A 19709-nucleotide genomic window follows, 5' to 3' on the forward strand; every position below is an offset into this window, starting at 1 on the left:
GACACACCACTTTTTTGACAAACTTTTGTAGGGGTTGCTAACTAAATAAGGTTCACCAACACTGTGCGACCTAGTATGCAATACTTCATATTAAACCTTAAGAAATTCACAATATTTTAAAACTTGGAAAATAAACTTCCATAACATCATTGCATATACTCATTTTTTCTGTAGGAAAGTAAAACTGTTGAATTGAAGGTGTTGTACGCTCAAAAAACAAGAGGATGGTCATATGGACTCCACATCTTAACACTATATAAGAAGAGAGGATGATGGAGGTAGCGGACTCACTTAAGACGGGTATGAGGAGAAGATCCTCATCGTCTTTTCCATCAGATTTTCTGGTCATAATCTGGTTCTGGTTCTGGTCAGGTTTTAGGATGACCAAAAATCCTAATATAACCTTAATCCATGGAGGAACTGTTTGCAACATGGATTTAGGTTGCATTGATTGTGGAGTAAGGTTGCATAGCCTACTGCTTTTGTCATTTGTCTTATACCAATAGCTTCAAACTATATAATGTCAATCTCACAGACTGTCTGTCCAGGTTCGCGTTCATAGCTCCAGCTGCAAAATGTGTTTTTACATTCCCCCAGCCCCATCCCTCAGTTCACCAAACAATGTGGCAGGATCAGGCTGTTGAAATGACAGATTGTACCTATTTTATTAATGTGGATGTTCTCTGTGTGACTTGATTTGGGGGTATGGGCAATCATAATGACAAGTACTCTATTTTTTTACAGACTATAATCCGTTTTTGTTTGATAATAACCAAAATTATTTTATTCGCCCCTTACCCCAATTTTAGTGTGTGCTAATAAATAGGCAGTTAAGGCTGACACAGACACATGCCTTTTCCACTGTCATTTGAACAGCACTGCACACCCTAAGCAAACTAGACTTCTGGAACATCAATGAAAAATATGGCTAGCCCTAGGATTTTATCTTAATGCTGTAGTAAATATAATTATGTTCCCTTATGTCTTTATGTAATTAAATAGTAGCCTAGAAAAATCTTATTTATTCTTGGATTTTTTTAAATCTCAAAACAGAATGTCCCACTGGGCACACGCTGGTTGAATCAACGTTGTTTCCATGTCATTTCAATAAAATAACATTGAACCAACGTGGAATAGACATTGAATTGACATCTGTGCCCACAGGGGTGGTCTCAGATTTTTCCTCTCCATGTTTTCCTTCAGGTTGATCTCTGCCAGGTTCGGCTATAGGCAGGTTACATGTTGATGCCATTGTGACCAGTGCTTGACTTGGGCAGGAGCTCACCGGAGCTGAGTACCGGCACCTCAAATGTTCTACTGCTTGAGCTCCTGTTCCTCTTAGAGAATATTAGCTCAAAAGTATTGTGGAGCTCCTGCACCTAAATATAAACAGTACCGACACCCCAAATGAGTACCAGCATCTATTTCAGTCCAAGTGTAGCACTGATTGTGGCAAATTTTGCAGATAGCGGAGCCACAATGGCTTGATCTCTGTCAATTCTCTCCCACTAGCGTTGGTTTGTAGAGTGACTAGAGAGAGAGAGGGGGTAGGGAGAGTTGTTTTGTGTTTCATTCCTGCAGTGTTTTGACCCTTGACCTCATTGTTGTGTTCTGTCCGCCTTGCATTCCAAAGTGACTCACTGGGCAAAAATTGGTTGAATCAACATTGTTAACACGTCATTTCAACCCCCCCCCCCCCCCCCCCCCCCCACACAGTACAGCCAATGACATTTCACGTTGCTTGAATTCACCTATGTTGAAAGCTCAACCAAATGTAAATCAAAACTAGACGTTGAACTGACGTCTGTGCCCAGTATTTTTAGCATTAGCATATGTGCTAACATGCATCTATAGGTACAGTGTGGAGATATTTGAATGCAGCACCTATTTTTTTTCTCAAAACCATTCAAGGAGAACAGGATTGCAGATGATTTTGAGCATTAGCATTACATATGCAAAAATTAAGTTGTTAATAGTTTCCTTGTTTTTTTTTATATATATCAATACCAAATTCAGTGTGGTCAATCTTAGGGATGTCCATGAGGGTGATGACAAGTTTCAAGTTGAAAGACCACTGAGGAGTGGATTTACAGTGTTTTAAATGAAAACGTAAAACCTGATTTGTCAATAACTCAGCCATCTTGTGATCGATCCCTTCATTAGTAAATTCCAAATTTGGTTTTTATTCGATTTTTTTATGTATATTTTGCACATTTTAGCATATGTGCTAATATGCATCAACTGGTATAGTGTATAGTGTGGCCATCTTTGAATGCGTCAATGTTGTTTTCTCAAACTCTTTAGGGACTATTGTAGTCCAAAAACCAGATTTGGAGTGAATCTGACATTTAGTCCATGAGAAGAATATTATTTATGATTATTTTTTATGATTATTTTAAGTATTAGCATTACATAGTCAAAAAACTGAATTGTTAATAGTTTCCTTATTTTTTAAGACATCAATGCCAAACTTAACATGGTTCATCATGATAATGGCTTTGATGACCTTAGAACGTGTCAAGTAGATAAGCCATTGTGGAGTGGATTTAGAAAGGATTTAAATGGACACGTAAAATCTGATTTCCTGATGACTCCGCCATCTCTTAACCAATCCCTTTGCTTTTCTCCAACTTAGTTAAGGTTTCCACATGGCCATATTTCCATGATACAGCGCTTGTTTACGGAAAACAGACGGGAGACACCCCAAACGTGATGTCATTGAAAAATACTGTCGGTTGCAACTATTAAAACCGGTTAAAGTGAGATCCTATTTGCGCGTTCTAGCATGTATTTACATATTGAAGTGCTCATGTGAAATAACTCAATTCGCTCGTGCACTCCTTCTAGACAATGCCAAAAAAAAAAAAAAAATCGGCAAAGGGTAAAGTCTACAAAACGTAGTCCACTCTGTTCGTAGCATATTCTAGTTTTGGGAATAGAAAACTGTATTGAGATAAAATGTTTCATCGATGAGAACATTTGCAGAATGTCGGCCAAAATCCATCTCGCGCCATCTTCTCCAATGCAGGCCACTGGGCTTCCTCTCATCACCATGGTTGGTGGTGAGTGGAAACGCCAACTGGATGCTTCAGATTTATACATCCAGTGAAACATCTGGCTCATTGGTCTATCTTCGGTTTCAGTGAGACTTCTTCATACAATATGTCGGTCAGCAAACAAATGTTTAATCTTCATGCCGCCACCTACTGTGCTGGAGTGTGTTAAGTGAGACTGCTTATAACAGCGCCACCTATAGGCCAATATGTGACATTATTTTTTACCAAGTTACTCTGTGCCAATTTAGAAAAAAGTTACACATTTATGCTTCAGTTATTTCACCATGTCAAGAAATATAATAAAGAATACAGGAGAGATAAGCAATAGGTTAGCTTCGCTGTGAACCCCTATTAATACAACAATATGGTTTAGTATGCGACGTTAGCTAGCTAAGCTCATGCGCAGAAACAAGTCATCAGGTCTAACGGTCCATCGATATAAAGTCGTTTTTGACGAAAATGAAAACGTGTCAGTTTGAGGTTGGAGTTATAACACAATCAGCTACTTAAGACATTGGCTCGAATCTAATGTGCCTTCAGAAATCGAGAAAACGAACAATTTAAGGAAGAATTGTCCACTTCTCTCTTTGACTTCCCAAACCCCAGTCTCTTCTGTTGAGTCCACTGAGCTATAGGTAGAGTCTTGGGAAGTATCGCGATGTTGGGCCCTCTAGGTTTAGAAACTCTGTGGTAGTAGCTTCAAGACGACAGGCGCTCGCTCGTTACTGCGCCCCCCGTATGTGTTTATTAGCTAGCTAGCTTCTTACTAGCCTTTAGGCGCGTTACCGTGCACTAGCGTAGAACAATAATAGTTTATATAGCTAAATGAATTAGCTCAACAAGAGGCGTGCCTACCGAGCACCAGACGAGCAACTACGTGGTGGGAAGGCTAGCGAAACGGAGAGAAACAGTTCAGTTAACGTTAGCTTGCTAGTTCGGGCTTTCTTGATCCACCGACCGTATTTAGCTTGCTAGGAAGCTAGCTGCTGCTGGAGACGCAACCGATAACTAGCAAGCTACTAGAGGGGAGGAAATGAAGGACAAACAGAAGAGAAAGAAGGAACGCACGTGGGCTGAGGCGGCTCGCATGGTAATACTGTCTTTAGTATTAATATAGTAGCTAGCTAATGTACTGACAGGGAAGACGAACACTCAGCAACCAAACAAATATTAGTCGGAGCCTGGGCTGCACGTTAGCTAGCAAGGAGTGCTCGGATAATCTCAAATTAATTTAGCTAAATCGCCAGCATGTTAACAGTGAAATTAGTAAATGCATTGAGCTCCTGATAACGAAATACTTTTATTATTCATATGATTAACGTTAGTCATTCCACGTTTGGTTGTAGCCAGAGTTATCATTAGATGGCTCTGGTTGTATCTAAGCTAACGCTCATTGTTGACAGGAGCATAGCTAACATACGGGTACGTCTGCCTTCCAGTTTGACCCTTTGTTTGCTAGCTAGCGAGTTAGCATAACCCACTGTATTGGTAAATTAGCCAGACTACCAGTGGTACCACCATTCATTGAAAATGTAAACAAATAACTATTTCAGAGTTATCCACCCAAGCTAACGTTAATTACACTGTCTGCTCTTATTTTAACACATTTAGACAGGTCCCTCTGGTTATGGTCAGAGCAGGGGTCAGGGGAGTACCACCCCAAGCTATAGTTAATGTAATCTTGGTGGTAACTAGCTACAACCATTCAAAGATGGATACAGTTGTCTTTATGTAGCTATCATCATGGTTATTGGATAGCTAAGCTGGTGTATGAATGTAAAGTTTTTATTTAGCCATATTGATAAAGAAGACAGCTAAGAAGTTGCTTGTAGGCTTCCAGCTAACGTTACAACCCAATGGTATACAAATCATGTCTGTGTTCTTGTGGCTTTCTTCAATGACCATTGTAACATTTTATTGTAATTCAATTTTCCATTATGTTTTTTTCCGCAACAAGACACCCTATTCTCTATTCTTTGTAGAGTGGTCTAAATATACAGGCCTACTATATGAGGTAGATTACATTTATTTATATTGTATCAGAGAGTACTTGGATTAAAATTGTATGTAAAAAGGATATACGATTGGGAATGTCATGAGGTTGCCACTCAGAGCTGTGTCTTGATGCAGAGTAGGGTAGTCAGGTACCAACATTGTGTAGTTATGCAGAGCCCTAACACACAGTGCCCATTTACTGCTGTAAACGGTCTGCATTTGGCAACAGTCTATTCATTTAAATGGTAGGCAGACCCCTCTTCTGCGACTCCACTGCCAGATGAGGCTGTGTTGCATAGCAGTATCATTGGTGTTTCTTGAGGATTTTGACCTGGATGCAGTTAATGACATTTTATTCAGTTCTTATAGCTATAAAGCCTACCATATTTTACATTGTGCATGCATACTGTAGATGCATTATAGCTCAACTTCGGCTAATTTCTCCTTTCTAATATGGGTGTGGAAGTTACTTAAATTTTAGGGTGGGGCTCTATTCCGTTGCCAGACCCTACTTTTCTGTTCCCTGCCTATCAGCATCCTTGCACGCCACGGCAGCGCTACATAGCTCAGTGCCATTTTTGGTTTTCACTGTGTGGGGAATGCATGTATTTATAACCCAAGCCCATATGTCACTGCAGATCCTTGTGGTGCGAATGTTATGGCTAGGCTAGCTTTTGGGGAGCCTAAACAATATTCATAGGCTGAGGTGAGTCCAGTGTGTTCCGAAACTTGTGCTAGGCCATGCTAGCTTCTCATTATTCTCTGAGGCATACAGGAATAACAGACCGATTTAGTGATAAGAGATAAAAACAAATACAGACTTTCAAGCGTGGTTTGAGAACCGCTAGTGAAACACACAAATACCTAGCTTGCACGCTCACACATTCAGATAAATGGGGATGGGCCGGTGTGAAATTGTATCTTCAACGAGATAGAGGAACACGCTTCGACTGCACCCACATCACCATATGGAACAAATCCATTTAGGGTTGCATAACACCACATACAAAAAAGGAGAACCTTCAAGACACTTTTCATACTATTACCAACAATGTTATGTTGCCTAGACAACCATAAGCACAGTCTGTGTAGGCTAGTTTATCAGTTTCATATAGGCCTATCTGTAGTAAGTCAAAAATAATCTCCCATGGCATTAATCAAGAGTTTGGTAGTGGTGTGTGATGGGTTTTCTCCATGCATGACTGGGCAGGTTCTTTTCTCCACAGATTGCAGAGAACCCTGATAGGTCTAACTTATCCACCATCTGCCCCCTTGAGTTCCTCAGAGACTGTTTTCAGTTTCCTTTTTCTGCAGGGACAAGGACAACATAATTGTTACATTGAATGCCACATGTCTTGGTATTCTGTAATCAACGCCTCACTGAATCATGGTGCATACTGTTGCTCTATTGTGATGTGCATCTTTAGTGTGTGCCTGTGTTGTCAGTGTGTGTGTGTGTGTTGTGTGCGTGGAGTTGGCTTTGTCTGCTGGTCTCCCTGACCGAAATACTTTTTCCTCTTCGTCCAATTTCCTGCACGTGTGTCCTTGGGTTAATTATGTATTGTTCCTTCTCATGCATCCTGTCATGACACACTGAGAGGCGCTGGATTGATGGCACAACCTCAAGCACCTATCTCTGGTCTTATTAATGGAAATGAATCAATAATTCACTGTATTTTTAAGGGAGTGGAGGTGGCACTTAAAACCACAAATGCTGCTAGGCTATGTAGTGATGTCACTTTATTAGAATTAGTGGTGTAGTGGAGGATAAACATTGTTTATGCACCTTTTTATTTTGCGTGATTGTTTACCCACCGTTTGCGTAAAAATGCATTGAAAGTATAATGAGCGTCACTTTTTTCACCATAGCATTTACCCACTTTTATTTTTTATCACGATATCACTTATCTAAATTGTTATAGTATGTTTATATGAATTGGTTCTCCTAGAGGGATAGGCCGAGTTGTGGGTGTATTGTCTGTTGTGCTATTTCACTGTCTTAGTGGATATTAAAGCCACATGCTTTCTGCTGACAAAGCTTGAGTGGTTAACTCAGGCGTTTTGAAACATTTTAATAAATGGACGCTAGTTTTATACACTGCCTTTTGTGAATCTTCCATTCATAAGGTATGGAGTTCACATTTTGTTGCCTTTTTTCACCAGATATTTCTGAAGCTGCTGTATTCACTTACTGGATGTATGGTATAGTTGGAGGTACATCTTAAATTGTATCTGTATGGGCTATAACATGTTCGTGACTGACTGTAATTTTTCCAGGTTCTAGAGAACTTCTCTGATGCCCCCATGACGCCCAAGCAGATCCTGCATGTTATACAGACCAAGGGGCTCAAGGAAATGAGGTAAACCACCACCACACACACCTTTAATGCGAGATTCTGGCATTTAAGCTGTTCAACCACATCATTCTAGAAAATGATGTCATGGCTTTAGAAGCTTCTGATAGGCTTATTGACATCATTTGAGTCAATTGGAGGTGTACCTGTGGATGAATTTCAAAGCCTACCTTCAAACTCAGTGTCTCTTTGCTTGACATCATTGGAAAATCAAAAGAAATCAGCCAAGACCTCCACAAGACTAGTTCATTCCAAATGCCTGAAGGTACCATATTAATCTGTACAAACAATAGTACGGAAGTATAAACACCATGGGACCACGCAGCCGTCACACCGCTCAGGAAGGAGATGTGTTCTGTCTCCTCAAGATAAACGCACGTTGGTGCGAAAAGTGTAAATCAATCCCAGAAAAACAGCAACGGACCTTGTGAAGATGCTGGAGGAAACAGGTACAAAAGTATCTATATCCACAGTAAAACGAGTCCTATATCGACATAACCTGAAAGGCCGCTCAGCAAGGAAGAAGCCACTGCTCCAAAACCGCCATAAAAAAGCCAGACTACGGTTTGCAACTGCACATGGGGACAAAGATTGTACTTTTTGGAGAAATGTCCTCTGGTCTGATGAAACAAAAATAGAACTGTTTGGCCATAATGATCATCGTTATGTTTGGAGGAAAAAGGGGGATGCTTGCAAGGTGAAGAACACCATCTCAACCGTGAAGCACGGGGGTGGCAGCATCATGTTGTGGGGGTGCTTTGCTGCAGGAGGGACTGGTGCACTTAACAAAATAGATGGCATCATGAGGGAGGAAAATTATGTGGATATATTGAAGCAACACCTCAAGACATCAGTCGGGAAGTTAAAGCTTGGGTCTTCCAAATGGGTCTTCCGAATGGACAATGAACCCAAGCATACTTCCAAAGTTGTGGCAAAATGGTCTAAGGACAACAAAGTCGAGGTATTGGAGCGGCCATCACAAAGCCCTGACCTCAATCCCATAGTAAATTTGTGGGCAGAACTGAAAAAGCGTGTGCGAGCAAGGAGGCCTACGAACCTGACTCAGTTACACCAGCTCTGTCAGGAGAAATGGGCCAAAATTCACCCAACTTATTGTGGGAAGCTTGTGGAAGGCTACCCGAAATGTTTGACCCAAGTTAAATAATTTAAAGGCAATGCTACTAAATACTAATTGAGTGTATGTGAACTTCTGACCCACTGGGAATGTGATGAAAGAAATAAAAGCTGGAATAAAAGATTCTCTCTACTATTATTTTGACATTTCACATTCTTAAAATAAAGTGTTGATCCTAACTGACCTAAGACAGGGAATTTTTACTAGGATTAAATGTCAGGAATTGTGAAACTGAGTTTAAATGTATTTGGCTAAAGTGTATGTAAACTTCTGACTTCAACTGTAGAACAAGGGCTTAAATGCCAGAATCTCACATTATACTTTTAAAGCCCATCTTTATGGTAATGTATACCAGCAACAAAACCAAGAATAGAATCGCTCATGTTTTATGAAAGATAAGTCAATATGTTATGAGAATATCCATGAGAAAGGAATGTTTCAACTTTAACTCACATTTTTCACAATTCTTCCATGATCTCTACCTGGCCTGATCCACAATATGCTCAACAAAATCAGAAGGTAAGATGGCACAAGAACAAAGGGACAATATTTCCATTTTATGTTTAGCTGTCTCTTTGCATACCATAGGTATTGTTCTGTTTCTCACACTCATCTTCTCCCCACTCTTTCTCCATCACCCCACCCTGTCTCTCTCTCTCTGTCCACCAGTGGCACAGCCCCTCTGGCCTGTCTGGTGACCATGCTGCACTCCCAGGTGAGGGGGGACAGAGTAAAAAACAGCATCTTCTTTAAGCTTCCTGGCAGGATGAGTCTATTTACCTTGAAGGTATGGAACCAGCCCAATCCACACACCCATATCTCAAACACGCACGTACCTCTTATCCCTACTCCTAATAAACCTCATACAAACCCATATCTGGAATACACACGCATGCATGTTTGTGATAGCAATCTCTCTTCTGACTGTCCCTCTGCAGAAGAACGCTCTGCAGTGGACCAAGAGTTCGACGGAGGCGGAGACAGCCGAAGCCAGCACACCGGCTACTGCTAACACAGCAACAGCAGGGCTAACGGATGGTGCGGAGCAAGAGAGCTGTGACTCCATGGAAACAGTTGCAGCCAGTGGAGAGAACGATGGTGTGTATGGTTGGGATCACCACATGCCTTTATCAGTGATCATTTAGTGGAGAGTAAATGCCCTTTTTATTTGGTGTTTACTTCCACTGTAAATTAACATTGTTGAAGTTTACATTACTCAGCGCCCATCTTATCAACCGCCCTTTTACAGTTTATCCACCATTTGTTTATACCACTACATCACTGGTCTTTATTAAGCACACACATCTAACACATCACTATTAAATTTCCCTGACTGCCCTGTTCAAAGGCACTTTAAAAACAACATAGGAATATGTGTCGTGATGAAGGCGGAAAGAGCATGCCTATGATAGAATAAATTGAAGTGTTTTTAAACAACTGCAAACCAGAGACAATTTTCTTATTTTTAGGATGTGATTGTTGCTGTGGTTACGGGTGCACATGAAACTGCCAACCGTGGCTTAGATCTTTTTTTAAAAAAATTTTATTTAAGAGAAACATTTTATTTGGGTGAGAGCTCCTGTTTATCTGAGTACATGGCTGAAAAGTGCTAGATGATAAAGACCACCAATTGTGATAACGGAAACCAAAACATGTGCAGTGTGAAAAACCTCATTGTCAGTGTTTGTGGTCCATGGACCATTTATCATCAACTTAACCATTTGGAACCCAGTAAAGAGAGAACAATTTGGTATCTGACCAAAGCCCCCTCTACCCCTCACAGCGTCCATAGATGAGAGCTCTTCCAGTGCCTCCTGCTCCACAGAGCCCCAGACCAGGCTGAGTAGATCTGGAGTCTCTGGACAGGTGCGCTCTGAGGCCCAGGCACAGACCCGACTAAGTCGATCCAGACAGGTACGCTTTACCCCCTCAACCTGGGCTGTCTGTATGTGTACTGTTGCTCAATAGAGATATTATAGGTGGTTGTGCATAGAGTGCATAGAGTCTAAAGAGGTTTTTAGATGAGTACTACATGCATAGGAAATGATTGCATATCCCCTTTGTCTGGCTTAGTGACAACCTCAGCGTTCTATTACCTCTCACCATGTCCGTTTCTCTCCTTCGCTGCAGTCAAGCAGACAGAGGAAGAAGGCTGTGATGATGCCGCGAGTGGTCCTCACTCCACTCAAGGTTAATGGTGAACACGTCCCATCAGGTGAGCACTTCTCTCTGCTAGCCCTTTTGCTACCCTAACCCCATCTCGCTGTGCCCACACACACACACAACCTCTTCCTGGGCATAAAAATGTTGCAGAATTTGTAGCATTACACAGACACCTCTGAGTCATATTTCTACAGTGGTCTTGAACCATTTCTCACCCAGCATGGGCCTCTACTGCTTTGCCAGTCTTTTTATTTATGTGTTGCCTATTTACTTTTGCAGCAGCATTCTTAGACTGTAACCTCTTCAAGTTTCTCAGTAAGCTCTGGGTAACAAAAACACAGTCTGTGAATGGCCTTTAAACTGTTTTAGTGCTATCTATGGGAAGAAAGTGTAGGAATGGCTAGTGTTCCTGCAGGTGTCGTGTTGACTGAAATGTGACCTGTGTGCAGTTTTGACCTTGCTCCTCGTGCACACCGTCTTTCTCTCATTCTGAGGATCCCCTGAAACCCTCCCCTCTTGTGGCTGATTGTCTGTCAGTCTCTACGTGCAGAATAACCCTCCTAGCCACTCATTGTCTGAGTGCAACTTCTGTCCTCCCTGCTTCTTTTTGTGTGCACCTGGAAATTCCAGTCTCATATCAGTCCTTCCCTCCTGCCTCACATTTAGCTGCCCAGTAAACCCAATTGCTATCTATGAGGTGGGGGAGCTCTTTCTGAGATTTCTGCTCCACCCTACCCCCCACCCTCCTCTCTCTGTGTTAATGTGGGACTGGGTAACTGCTCCCTTTGCTTTGTCTGTATTGCTCACCTGTCCCAATCCCCCCCACCCTGTGCTATGGGCTCTGCTGCCTCCCTTTTTGGCTTGTCTGCCTGACCTGCCCACCCCCACCTTCCCGCTCGTAAGTCCCCCCTCACACACGTGACCGGAGTGTCTCACCAGGCTCCCCCTCCCCCCACCTCTCCCCCCCAGGAGCAGCGGGGAGGCGCAGGGAAGACTCTAGGGGGGGTCCAGGCCCCACGCTCCGTGCCCGCCCTGAGCTGGCTAGCTGGAAACGCCCCCAGCACTTCAAGAGCTTGCGTGGCTACCACTCAGGTACAGGGGTTAGACCCGGGTATAATAAAGCCCACCAACCCAACCAACCTCACTCCAGTAAACCCTAAAACACCAACCTCTCCCTCTCCCAGTTGTAACCCAGTTTATTTTCCTTTCATCATTGTTCAGGACACCTTTGGCAAAGAGATATGCCTGACGGAACCTGAACTGTAAACAACTTGACAAATCTGTATATCTTATGAATTTAGCTGTCACAAATGAAGAGGTCAAACAACATAATCTGGACATAGAACACAATCTGTAGAACTATTAGATGTATGTCTCAGTTTCTACACAGGCCTACGAATAAGTGTCAAACCTGGACTTTGGGTCAATCCCAGACTGACAGGGTGATTTGGTAGCTAACCAATAGTACACTGGTCCCTAACATTGTCAGGGATGCATTGGTCACTAATGCTAACTGAACAGCAGTGCATTGCAGGTTGCTAACTGAATGCCAGTGTCGGCTAGCTATCCCAACACTGGCTATCCGGCCAGGACATACTTAACCGCTCACTGACTGATAGCTGTTGTGATTGTGTTGGCTGCTAAACTAAACGCCTGAATGACTGTGCTGCTGGCTCTTAACTGGAGTTGTTGGCTTGCAATGGAACGGCCATGCTGTGCTTGCTGTTAGTTGAATGAATGAGTTTTAAACCCATATCCATTGGATAGCATTAGCCACTTGCGGGCCTGTGGTTGTGTTTGTCTGCAGGGCCCATGAAGAGGAGCCGAGGCGGGGTGGAGGTGGACTTTGAGACGCCCGGCTCTATCCTGGTCAACACCAATATCAGGGCTCTCATCAACATGCGCACCTTCTCTGCCTTCCCAGCCCACTCCCAACAGCAACTCCTGCAGCTCCTCCCCGAGGTCGACCGCCAGGTGAGGGAGCATGCTCATCATTTAGAATCCTAGTCATCATTTACAGTTGAAGTCAGAAGTTTTTCATACACCTTAGCCAAATACATTTAAACTCAGTTTTTCACAATTCCTGACATTTAATCCTGTCTTAGGTCAGTTAGAATCACCACTTTATTTTAAGAATGTGAAATGTCAGAATAATTGTAGAGAATATTTTATTTCTTTCATCACAGTCCCAGTGGGTCAGAAGTTTACATGCAATCAAATACTAATTGAGTGTATTACCTTTAAATTGTTTAACTTGGGTCAAACGTTTCGGGTAGCCTTCCACAAGCTTCCCACAATAAGTTGGGTGAATTCTGGCCCATTCCTGGTGTAACTGAGTCAGGTTTGTAGGCCTCCTTGCTCGCACACGCTTTTTCAGTTCTGCCCACAAATTTTCTATAGGATTGCGGTCAGGGCCACTACCTTGACAATACCTTGACTTTGTTGTCCTTAAGCCATTTTGCCACAACTTTGGAAGTATGCTTGGGTTCATTGTCTATTTGGAAGGCTCATTTGCAACCAAGCTCTAACTTCCTGACTGACGTCTTGAGATATTGCTTCAATATATCCACATTATTTTCCTCCCTCATGAAGCCATCTATTTTGTGAAGTGCATCAGTCCCACCTGCAACAAAGCACCCACAACATGATGCTGCCACTCCTGTGCTTCATGGATGGGATGGTGTTCTTCGGCTTGCAAGCATCCCCCTTTTTCCACTAAACATAAATGGTCATTATGACCAAACAGTTATATTTTTGTTTCATCAGACCAGAGGACATTTCTCCAAAAAGTATGATCTTTGTCCCCATGTGCAGTTGCAAACCGTAGTCTGGCTTTTTTATAGCGGTTTTGGAGCAGTGGCTTCTTCCTTGCTGAGCGGCCTTTCAGGTTATATCGATATAGGACTCGTTACACTGTGGCTATAGACACTTTGGTACCTGTTTCCTCCAGCATCTTCAAGGTCCATTGCTGTTGTTCTGGGATTGATTTACACTTTTCGCACCAAAGTACGTTCATCTCTAGGAGACAGAACGCGTCTCCTTCCTGAGCAGTATGACGGCTGCGTGGTCCCATGGTGTTTATACTTGCGTACTATTGTTTGTACAGATGAACGTGGTACCTTCAGGCGTTTGGAAATTGCTCCCAAGGATGAACCAGACTTGTGGTCTACAATTTTTTTTCTGAGGACTTGGCTGATTTTCTTTTGCTTTTCCCATGATGTCAAGCAAAGAGGCACTGAGTTTGAAGGTAGGCCTTGAAATACATCCACAGGTACACCTCCAATTTACTCAAATTAGCCTATCAGAAGCTTCTAAAGCCATGACATCATTTTCTGGAATTTTCCAAGCTCTTTAAAGGCACAGTCAACTTAGTGTATGTAAACTTCTGACCCACTGGAATTGTGATACAGTGAAATAATCTGTCTGGAAACGATTGTTGGAAAAATTACTTGTCATGCACAGAGTAGATGTCCTGACCGACTTGCCAAAACTATAGTTTGTTAACAAGAAATTTGTGGAGTTGTTGAAAAACGAGTTTTAATGACTCCAACCTAAGTGTATGTAAACTTCTGACTTCAACTGTATAACTCAAGGACAGTTTCCCGGACCCAGGTTAAACCTTTCCCTGGACTAAAGATTTTTCAATGGAGATTCTCCATTGGAGTGTGCCTTTTTAGTCCAACCCATAATGTCTCATAATTTCTCAGTGCCATATTGTTTTTTGGATTTCTCGTACAGCTCTGTCTGTGAATGTAACCCACTCTTCCTTCTTCTCCAGGTTGGACCTGATGGTCTGGCTCGCCTCAGTAACTCGGCTCTCAACAATGAATTCTTCACACACGCCTCCCAGAGCTGGAAGGAAAGGCTTGCTGAGGGTTAGTACTTTATTATAAAGTACTTACTTAATTATATACTATGGTTGGTATAAAGCCCCACTGATATCACGTGACTAGGGGTTAGTGACTGGCTACACAGGTGGGGAACTCTTTCCGTTCAGGAGTTAATTCACTAGCAATTTATTTTACTCTACAGAAATTGGCAGGTATTTTTCTAGAAATAACATGGTGTACAATAATATCCCATGAATTACTGTCTCTTGGGTATTCAGTACCAGAAAGTACCCATTGATGCTGTCACATAGCTTTCTACTAAATACCATGCGAATATCAGGGGAAACAGAAATCAGTCAATACATGAAGGTATTATATAAAACGCTATAGCCAGTTATCTGTAGGTTAATCCAATATTGTTTGACCTGCTCAGGGGAGTTCACCCATGAGATGCAGGTGCGATTCCGCCAGGAGATGGAGAAAGAGAAGAAAGTGGAGGCATGGAAGGAGAAGTTCTTTGAGGAGTACCACGGTCAAAAGTAAGTCTTCTGAACATCCACAGCCACAACATCGGCTGTTATTTCTTTAAGCTCCCTGTTATTCCATGGACCATTTGCAAATTTACTTGATTATTTCAACTGTATAACAGTGTCTTTTATAAAAGTGTATATACTCTTTATACTAATGTTGTTCTATTGCTGCAGGTCTGGCCTGACCCGAGAAGAGTCTCTGAAGTTGACGATGAGCGAAGCGGCCGATGCTGCCACCAGTGTTCTGGACAGCAAGGTGGCCTTGGTGGCGGCGGGAACGCCCAAGCGCCGCAATGTGGGCAGGCGGAGGCGCGATGGCAGGATGAGACGGCGAACGCGGGCAGACTTGAGACGCAGGGCGCAACGCACCCTCTGTAAGACCAACTCCCCTACCCTGCAGTCCTCCAAGCAGCTGGAAGGCACGCTCACTTTAGATGCAGCTTCTGTTGCCTCTGTCCCCTTGCCCGTCCCAGAGGCCACCACAGTGCCGGGAGGAGAGGTCGTGTTGCAGGCCGACTGTGAACTGGAGGTCCCAGCCCAGTGTGCCTCCCTAGAGCCCGTGCCCTGCCCTTCCCCTGTGCCTGCGTTCCCGTCTGTGACCATGCCTGTGCCCACCCCGACCCCCAGTCCCAGCCCTGTATCCATCAGCGCCTCCGATGAGCCTGAAGTCACCGCCCGCCTGCTCCCCGAAGAGCCTGCACCTGCCGTCGCCTCAACCTCCTCTCCCTCCTCCTCGTCTTCCTCCTCCTCCTCCTCGTCCTCCTCCCCTTCCTCATCTCCCTCCTCCAACTCAGAGAGACAGGGGGGGTTCACCGCCGGCTTGGATTCTTCCTCCTCGTCCTCTTCTTCCTCCACGGCCGCTGCCACCGCTGATCCACTGGACGACGGGGCCTCCATGGTCACCTCGGTCACGGGGGGCACAACCACCAGTAGCCGGGAGAGCAGCCCTGCAGCCAGCCCCGCCCCCATCATCGCCGCCGCCAAGGAGCAGAAGAGGAGGCCAGACGAGCCCCAGGCCTTCTCCAGCTTCCCCGAAAAGAGGCCGCGAATGGAAGATCGTCAGTCCTTTCGTACCACAATTGACGGTGTTCACACGGAAAAGCCGCAGCCGACAGCAGAGGAGCCCAAGGTCCCACCTATCCGGGTATGAGGTCACCATTTGTAATTGTAACCCTTTATTGTGGCTGTAGTGGTGCAGTAGCAGGCACTCAATTTCCTACGACCTGGAATCCACAACCTGTAAAGTAAGTTTGATTATTGTGATTTGTCTCCACCAAAAATGTCATTAGTGATGATTGACTGGGTTTCGGTGTGGGATTCTTAGTCAAGCAATGGATGCGAATGTCTGTTATGGCCTTAGTAAAATCCATGTTTGATATGCTCTCCTCTGTATCCCTCCAGATTCAACTCTCCAGAATCAAACCGCCCTGGGTCAAAGGGCCGCCAACCTACCAGATCTGTCCCCGCATCGTGCCCCCCGGCGAGGGCTCGAGGCGCCCTGGGACGGGGGCGCGCACCCTGGCGGACATCAAAGCCCGCGCCCAGCAGGCCCGGGCCCAGCGCGAGGCCGCTGCTGCTGTTGCAGCCACTGGGGACGGACCAGGGCCGGGCGGGGGCAGGGCTGGTGCTGGGCTACAGGATCGCAGCAGTGGAAGACGAACTCGAGAGCACCCAGGACCCGTCGAGCCCGGAGGAGCAGGAGATGTGGAGGAGCAGGGATCGCCTGCGGGCTCTCATCCGCCTGGAACACAACTACAGCAGTCCAAATTAGAGCCCTCTACCCCCACCCCCAACACAGCTGCCTCGTCCCCCTCTCTGTCTACCTCCTCCAACCCCTCCCTGTCCTTCTCCGAGCCCCCGCAGACCCCCACTCCATCCCCAACCACCCAGGAGGAGCGACCAGGGGAGCTGAGTGGGGAAGAGGGGACACCACCACCACCAGTCAAAGGCACCTCCAACGGACTCGCGGACAAGGCAGCGCTGCTGGAGCCTGAGTCTGTGTCCAGCCACCTCAGAGGGCGGGGCGAGGGGGACGACTGTGACAGGACAACGGCCAAAAATGGTCCCCTGGCGCCCACCTCCATCCCAGATTCTCTGCCCAGGTTTGGGGCCCAGGGAGTGGATGTGATCAGGTCCCTGGCTGGGGGAGGAGGGGGTGTCATCCAACATGGTTCCCACCACGTGGGGACACAAGAGAACCCCCCTACCCCGGCCAGAGAGGGCCACAGCCAGGGCGAAAAGCAGTCGCAGCCCCCAGAGAGGGGGAGAGATACAGCCTCCCTCCCTCGTCTCCCACCTTCAGTCAGAGAGGACAAAGCAGGGCATCACAGCGATTCCACGGAGACGGCCTCCGACTGCGAGAACGAGAGCCAGGAGGAGGAGCCCCACCTGAGCATGTGGAGCCACCACCTGCCTGCTCAGCGCAACGGCAACATCCAGCACCTCCAAAGGTTGTCTCAGCAGGCCCACGGACAGCCTGTGATCTGCAGCCCCCCTCTACAGCAGATCCAGCAGCCGGTCATCCAGGCTCACGTGTCAAACCACCACGGCCACAGCCAAACGGTCATCCAGCCCTGCTTCCCCAACGGCCTGCCCAGCCAGAGTCTCATACAGCCAGGCCAAAAACACCCGCAGCCTGAATCCACTCCCCACCCAGACCAACAGACTCTCGCTGCGCCACACTCCCAAACCCAGAGGGGGCACAAAACGGACCCAATGGATGACTACAAAGCGTCCAGCCGGGGCTCGGCTGAGGAGGACTGTAGGCTGGGGCTGAAGCCTTCTCCCATCCACCCCACCGCTGGCTCCAAGAGGCTCCCTAGTTCGGCCCGGCCTGTGTCCACAGTGGAGGCCAACAATCCTCTGGTCACCCAGCTGCTTCAAGGCAGCCTCCCGATGGAGAAAGTCCTGCCGCAGACGCACTCGTCTAGCAAGCTAGAGATCAACCGCCTGCCAGGGGGGCCCCAGCCAGCCCCCCAGTCCCAGCTCAGCCGGCAGCAACAGACCAGGAATCCGGGCCTTCGCTTCAGGGGCCCCACAGAGGCCCATACGGGGGAGTCCCTAGTCCCTGAGTTGTCCTCTCAGAACCAGCAGAAGTCCCCTGTTGGCCGAGGAGGCTCCCCTGGAGCAAGCCGGAGCTTCGGGTCCTCTCCCCCGGGCACAGTGCCCTCCCGCATGGCCTGCCTGCTGGAGGAGGCCTCCTCTCGGGCCACGGCCATGCAGCAGTACCTGTCCCAGCAGCCAGGTGGTGCTGTGCCCCTCGGGGCCGTGCCCGTCATTACATCCCTCTCTTCTTCATCCTCTTCCTCCAGACGGAACTCCCAAGAGTCGGCCGTCATCAGAGAGTCTCCGGAGAGGCACCACAACAACCTTGCTCAGCCCCGGGCCACCCCTGACCTCTGCCCCTCTGAGGTGGTCCCCACTGTCAAGATAAACTGGCACACTTCCAAACAGCAGCTCTCGCCTGCACCCAGCGTGAAGAACGAGGTCACCTCCCGGCCCTCTTGTCAAGCTCTTGCCAAAACCTCCCCCTCTGGCCCCATGGTCGGTGGTGGACCAGGTGTGGTGGTCACCAAAAAGGAGGCAGTGAACTCTATGGACGGTTACCTGACAGGAGGAGGAGGTGGGGCTATGGAGGGACTGCTGAACATGGAGATGTCCTTAGCCCGCATGGCTAAGAAGGAGGCGCAAAGCAAAGCTCAATACTCTTCCACCTCCCCCTCTTCATCTTCATCCTCCTCTTCGATCTCCTCCCTCCCTTTCCAGCTCTACGGTAAGCTGCCCAAGCAGGGCGGGGGCAGCGGTGTGTCGGCGCCCGGCTTCAGCTACACGGCCAACGTGTCTGTGGTGGACGGCAGCGGCTTCTCGAGGAGCATCGCCGATGGCGTCCTACAGCTGCGTCAGCGCCACAGTGCCAGCCAGAGCGCCACGCTCAGCATCCAGGCGTTCGCAGACAGCGCCGCTGAGGAGGTGGCCCTCAAGTGCTCCTGCCGCCTCAAGGCCATGATCATGTGCCAGGGCTGCGGGGCCTTCTGCCACGACGACTGCATCGGTCCCTCCAAACTGTGTGTATCCTGCTTGGTGGTCAGATAGGCGCTTTCTCTGACGTTGCTACAGTGTTGGTGGTTTGGTGTGCTACCTTCAGCATACCTGCTCCATGTATAAACTGTTAACTAACAACACACCCAGGACTTGTGAGAGAAACAAGGGTGTGGGACTTAAGGCTTCGACATGTTCCGAGGGTGGAACACGGGCAGGATGATGCCTTGTATTATACAATCGGTCTGTATTTTGTTGCTTATTTTTTCTAATGCCTTTATGATTATTATTTTGTATTATAATTAATGTGAATTTACTTGGCACGGTTGATTTGTAAATTGTGCCTTTTTTCTTTTCTCAAAAAAACATTTACCTCATCTTGACACCTGTCATCAGTTCAGTGTGAAAATGGTGGCCGTTTGTTATTGTTTTTGTTTTCCCCTCTGGGGAATTTGTTCTAGTCTCTTTCTTGCAAATAAATATTTTTTTAAATCATTAAAGCAAGCATAAATTACGTTCCTTTTTTTGTAATTGCTTTCTTTCAATTTTTCCCGCACAAAGTCAAGACTATACTCTGCAGCCAAGCACAATATTCAAAACTAATCAAG

At 46.1% G+C, this 19709-nt stretch overlaps 1 protein-coding gene across 2 annotated transcripts; it reads left to right on the forward strand.

Moving 5' to 3' along the window:
* Nucleotides 1-3672: 3672 nt before the first annotated feature.
* LOC106566823 (polycomb group protein ASXL1) lies at nucleotides 3673-19615 on the forward strand. Of its 2 annotated transcripts, XM_014135258.3 has the most exons (13): nucleotides 3673-4146; nucleotides 7329-7411; nucleotides 9057-9059; nucleotides 9210-9327; nucleotides 9479-9638; nucleotides 10324-10454; nucleotides 10671-10755; nucleotides 11673-11795; nucleotides 12511-12677; nucleotides 14482-14578; nucleotides 14967-15072; nucleotides 15238-16207; nucleotides 16465-19615. In XM_014135258.3, the coding sequence occupies exons 1-13, from the start codon at nucleotides 4090-4092 to the stop codon at nucleotides 19153-19155; spliced, it is 4791 nt and encodes a 1596-aa protein (XP_013990733.3). In that variant the 5' UTR covers nucleotides 3673-4089; the 3' UTR covers nucleotides 19156-19615. The 2 variants fall into 2 exon arrangements, with proteins under 2 accessions (XP_013990733.3, XP_082816080.1); XM_082959954.1 differs by lacking the exons at nucleotides 3673-4146; nucleotides 7329-7411; nucleotides 11673-11795 and having other exon boundaries at nucleotides 8645-9059.
* Nucleotides 19616-19709: the final 94 nt, after the last annotated feature.

The sequence above is a fragment of the Salmo salar genome, chromosome 13, assembly GCF_965601325.2.
Source record: "Salmo salar chromosome 13, fSalSal1, whole genome shotgun sequence".
NCBI classification, from domain to species: Eukaryota; Metazoa; Chordata; class Actinopteri; order Salmoniformes; family Salmonidae; genus Salmo; species Salmo salar.

Excerpts from the sequence above, each read along its gene's own strand:
- LOC106566823 (XM_014135258.3), top strand. The coding sequence starts at position 4,090 with ATGAAGGACAAACAGAAGAGAAAGAAGGAACGCACGTGGGCTGAGGCG. Across the intron at positions 15,073-15,237 it reads GAGGAGTACCACGGTCAAAA|GTCTGGCCTGACCCGAGAAG; the intron begins GTAAGTCTTCTG and ends CTATTGCTGCAG. Across the intron at positions 16,208-16,464 it reads CCAAGGTCCCACCTATCCGG|ATTCAACTCTCCAGAATCAA; the intron begins GTATGAGGTCAC and ends GTATCCCTCCAG.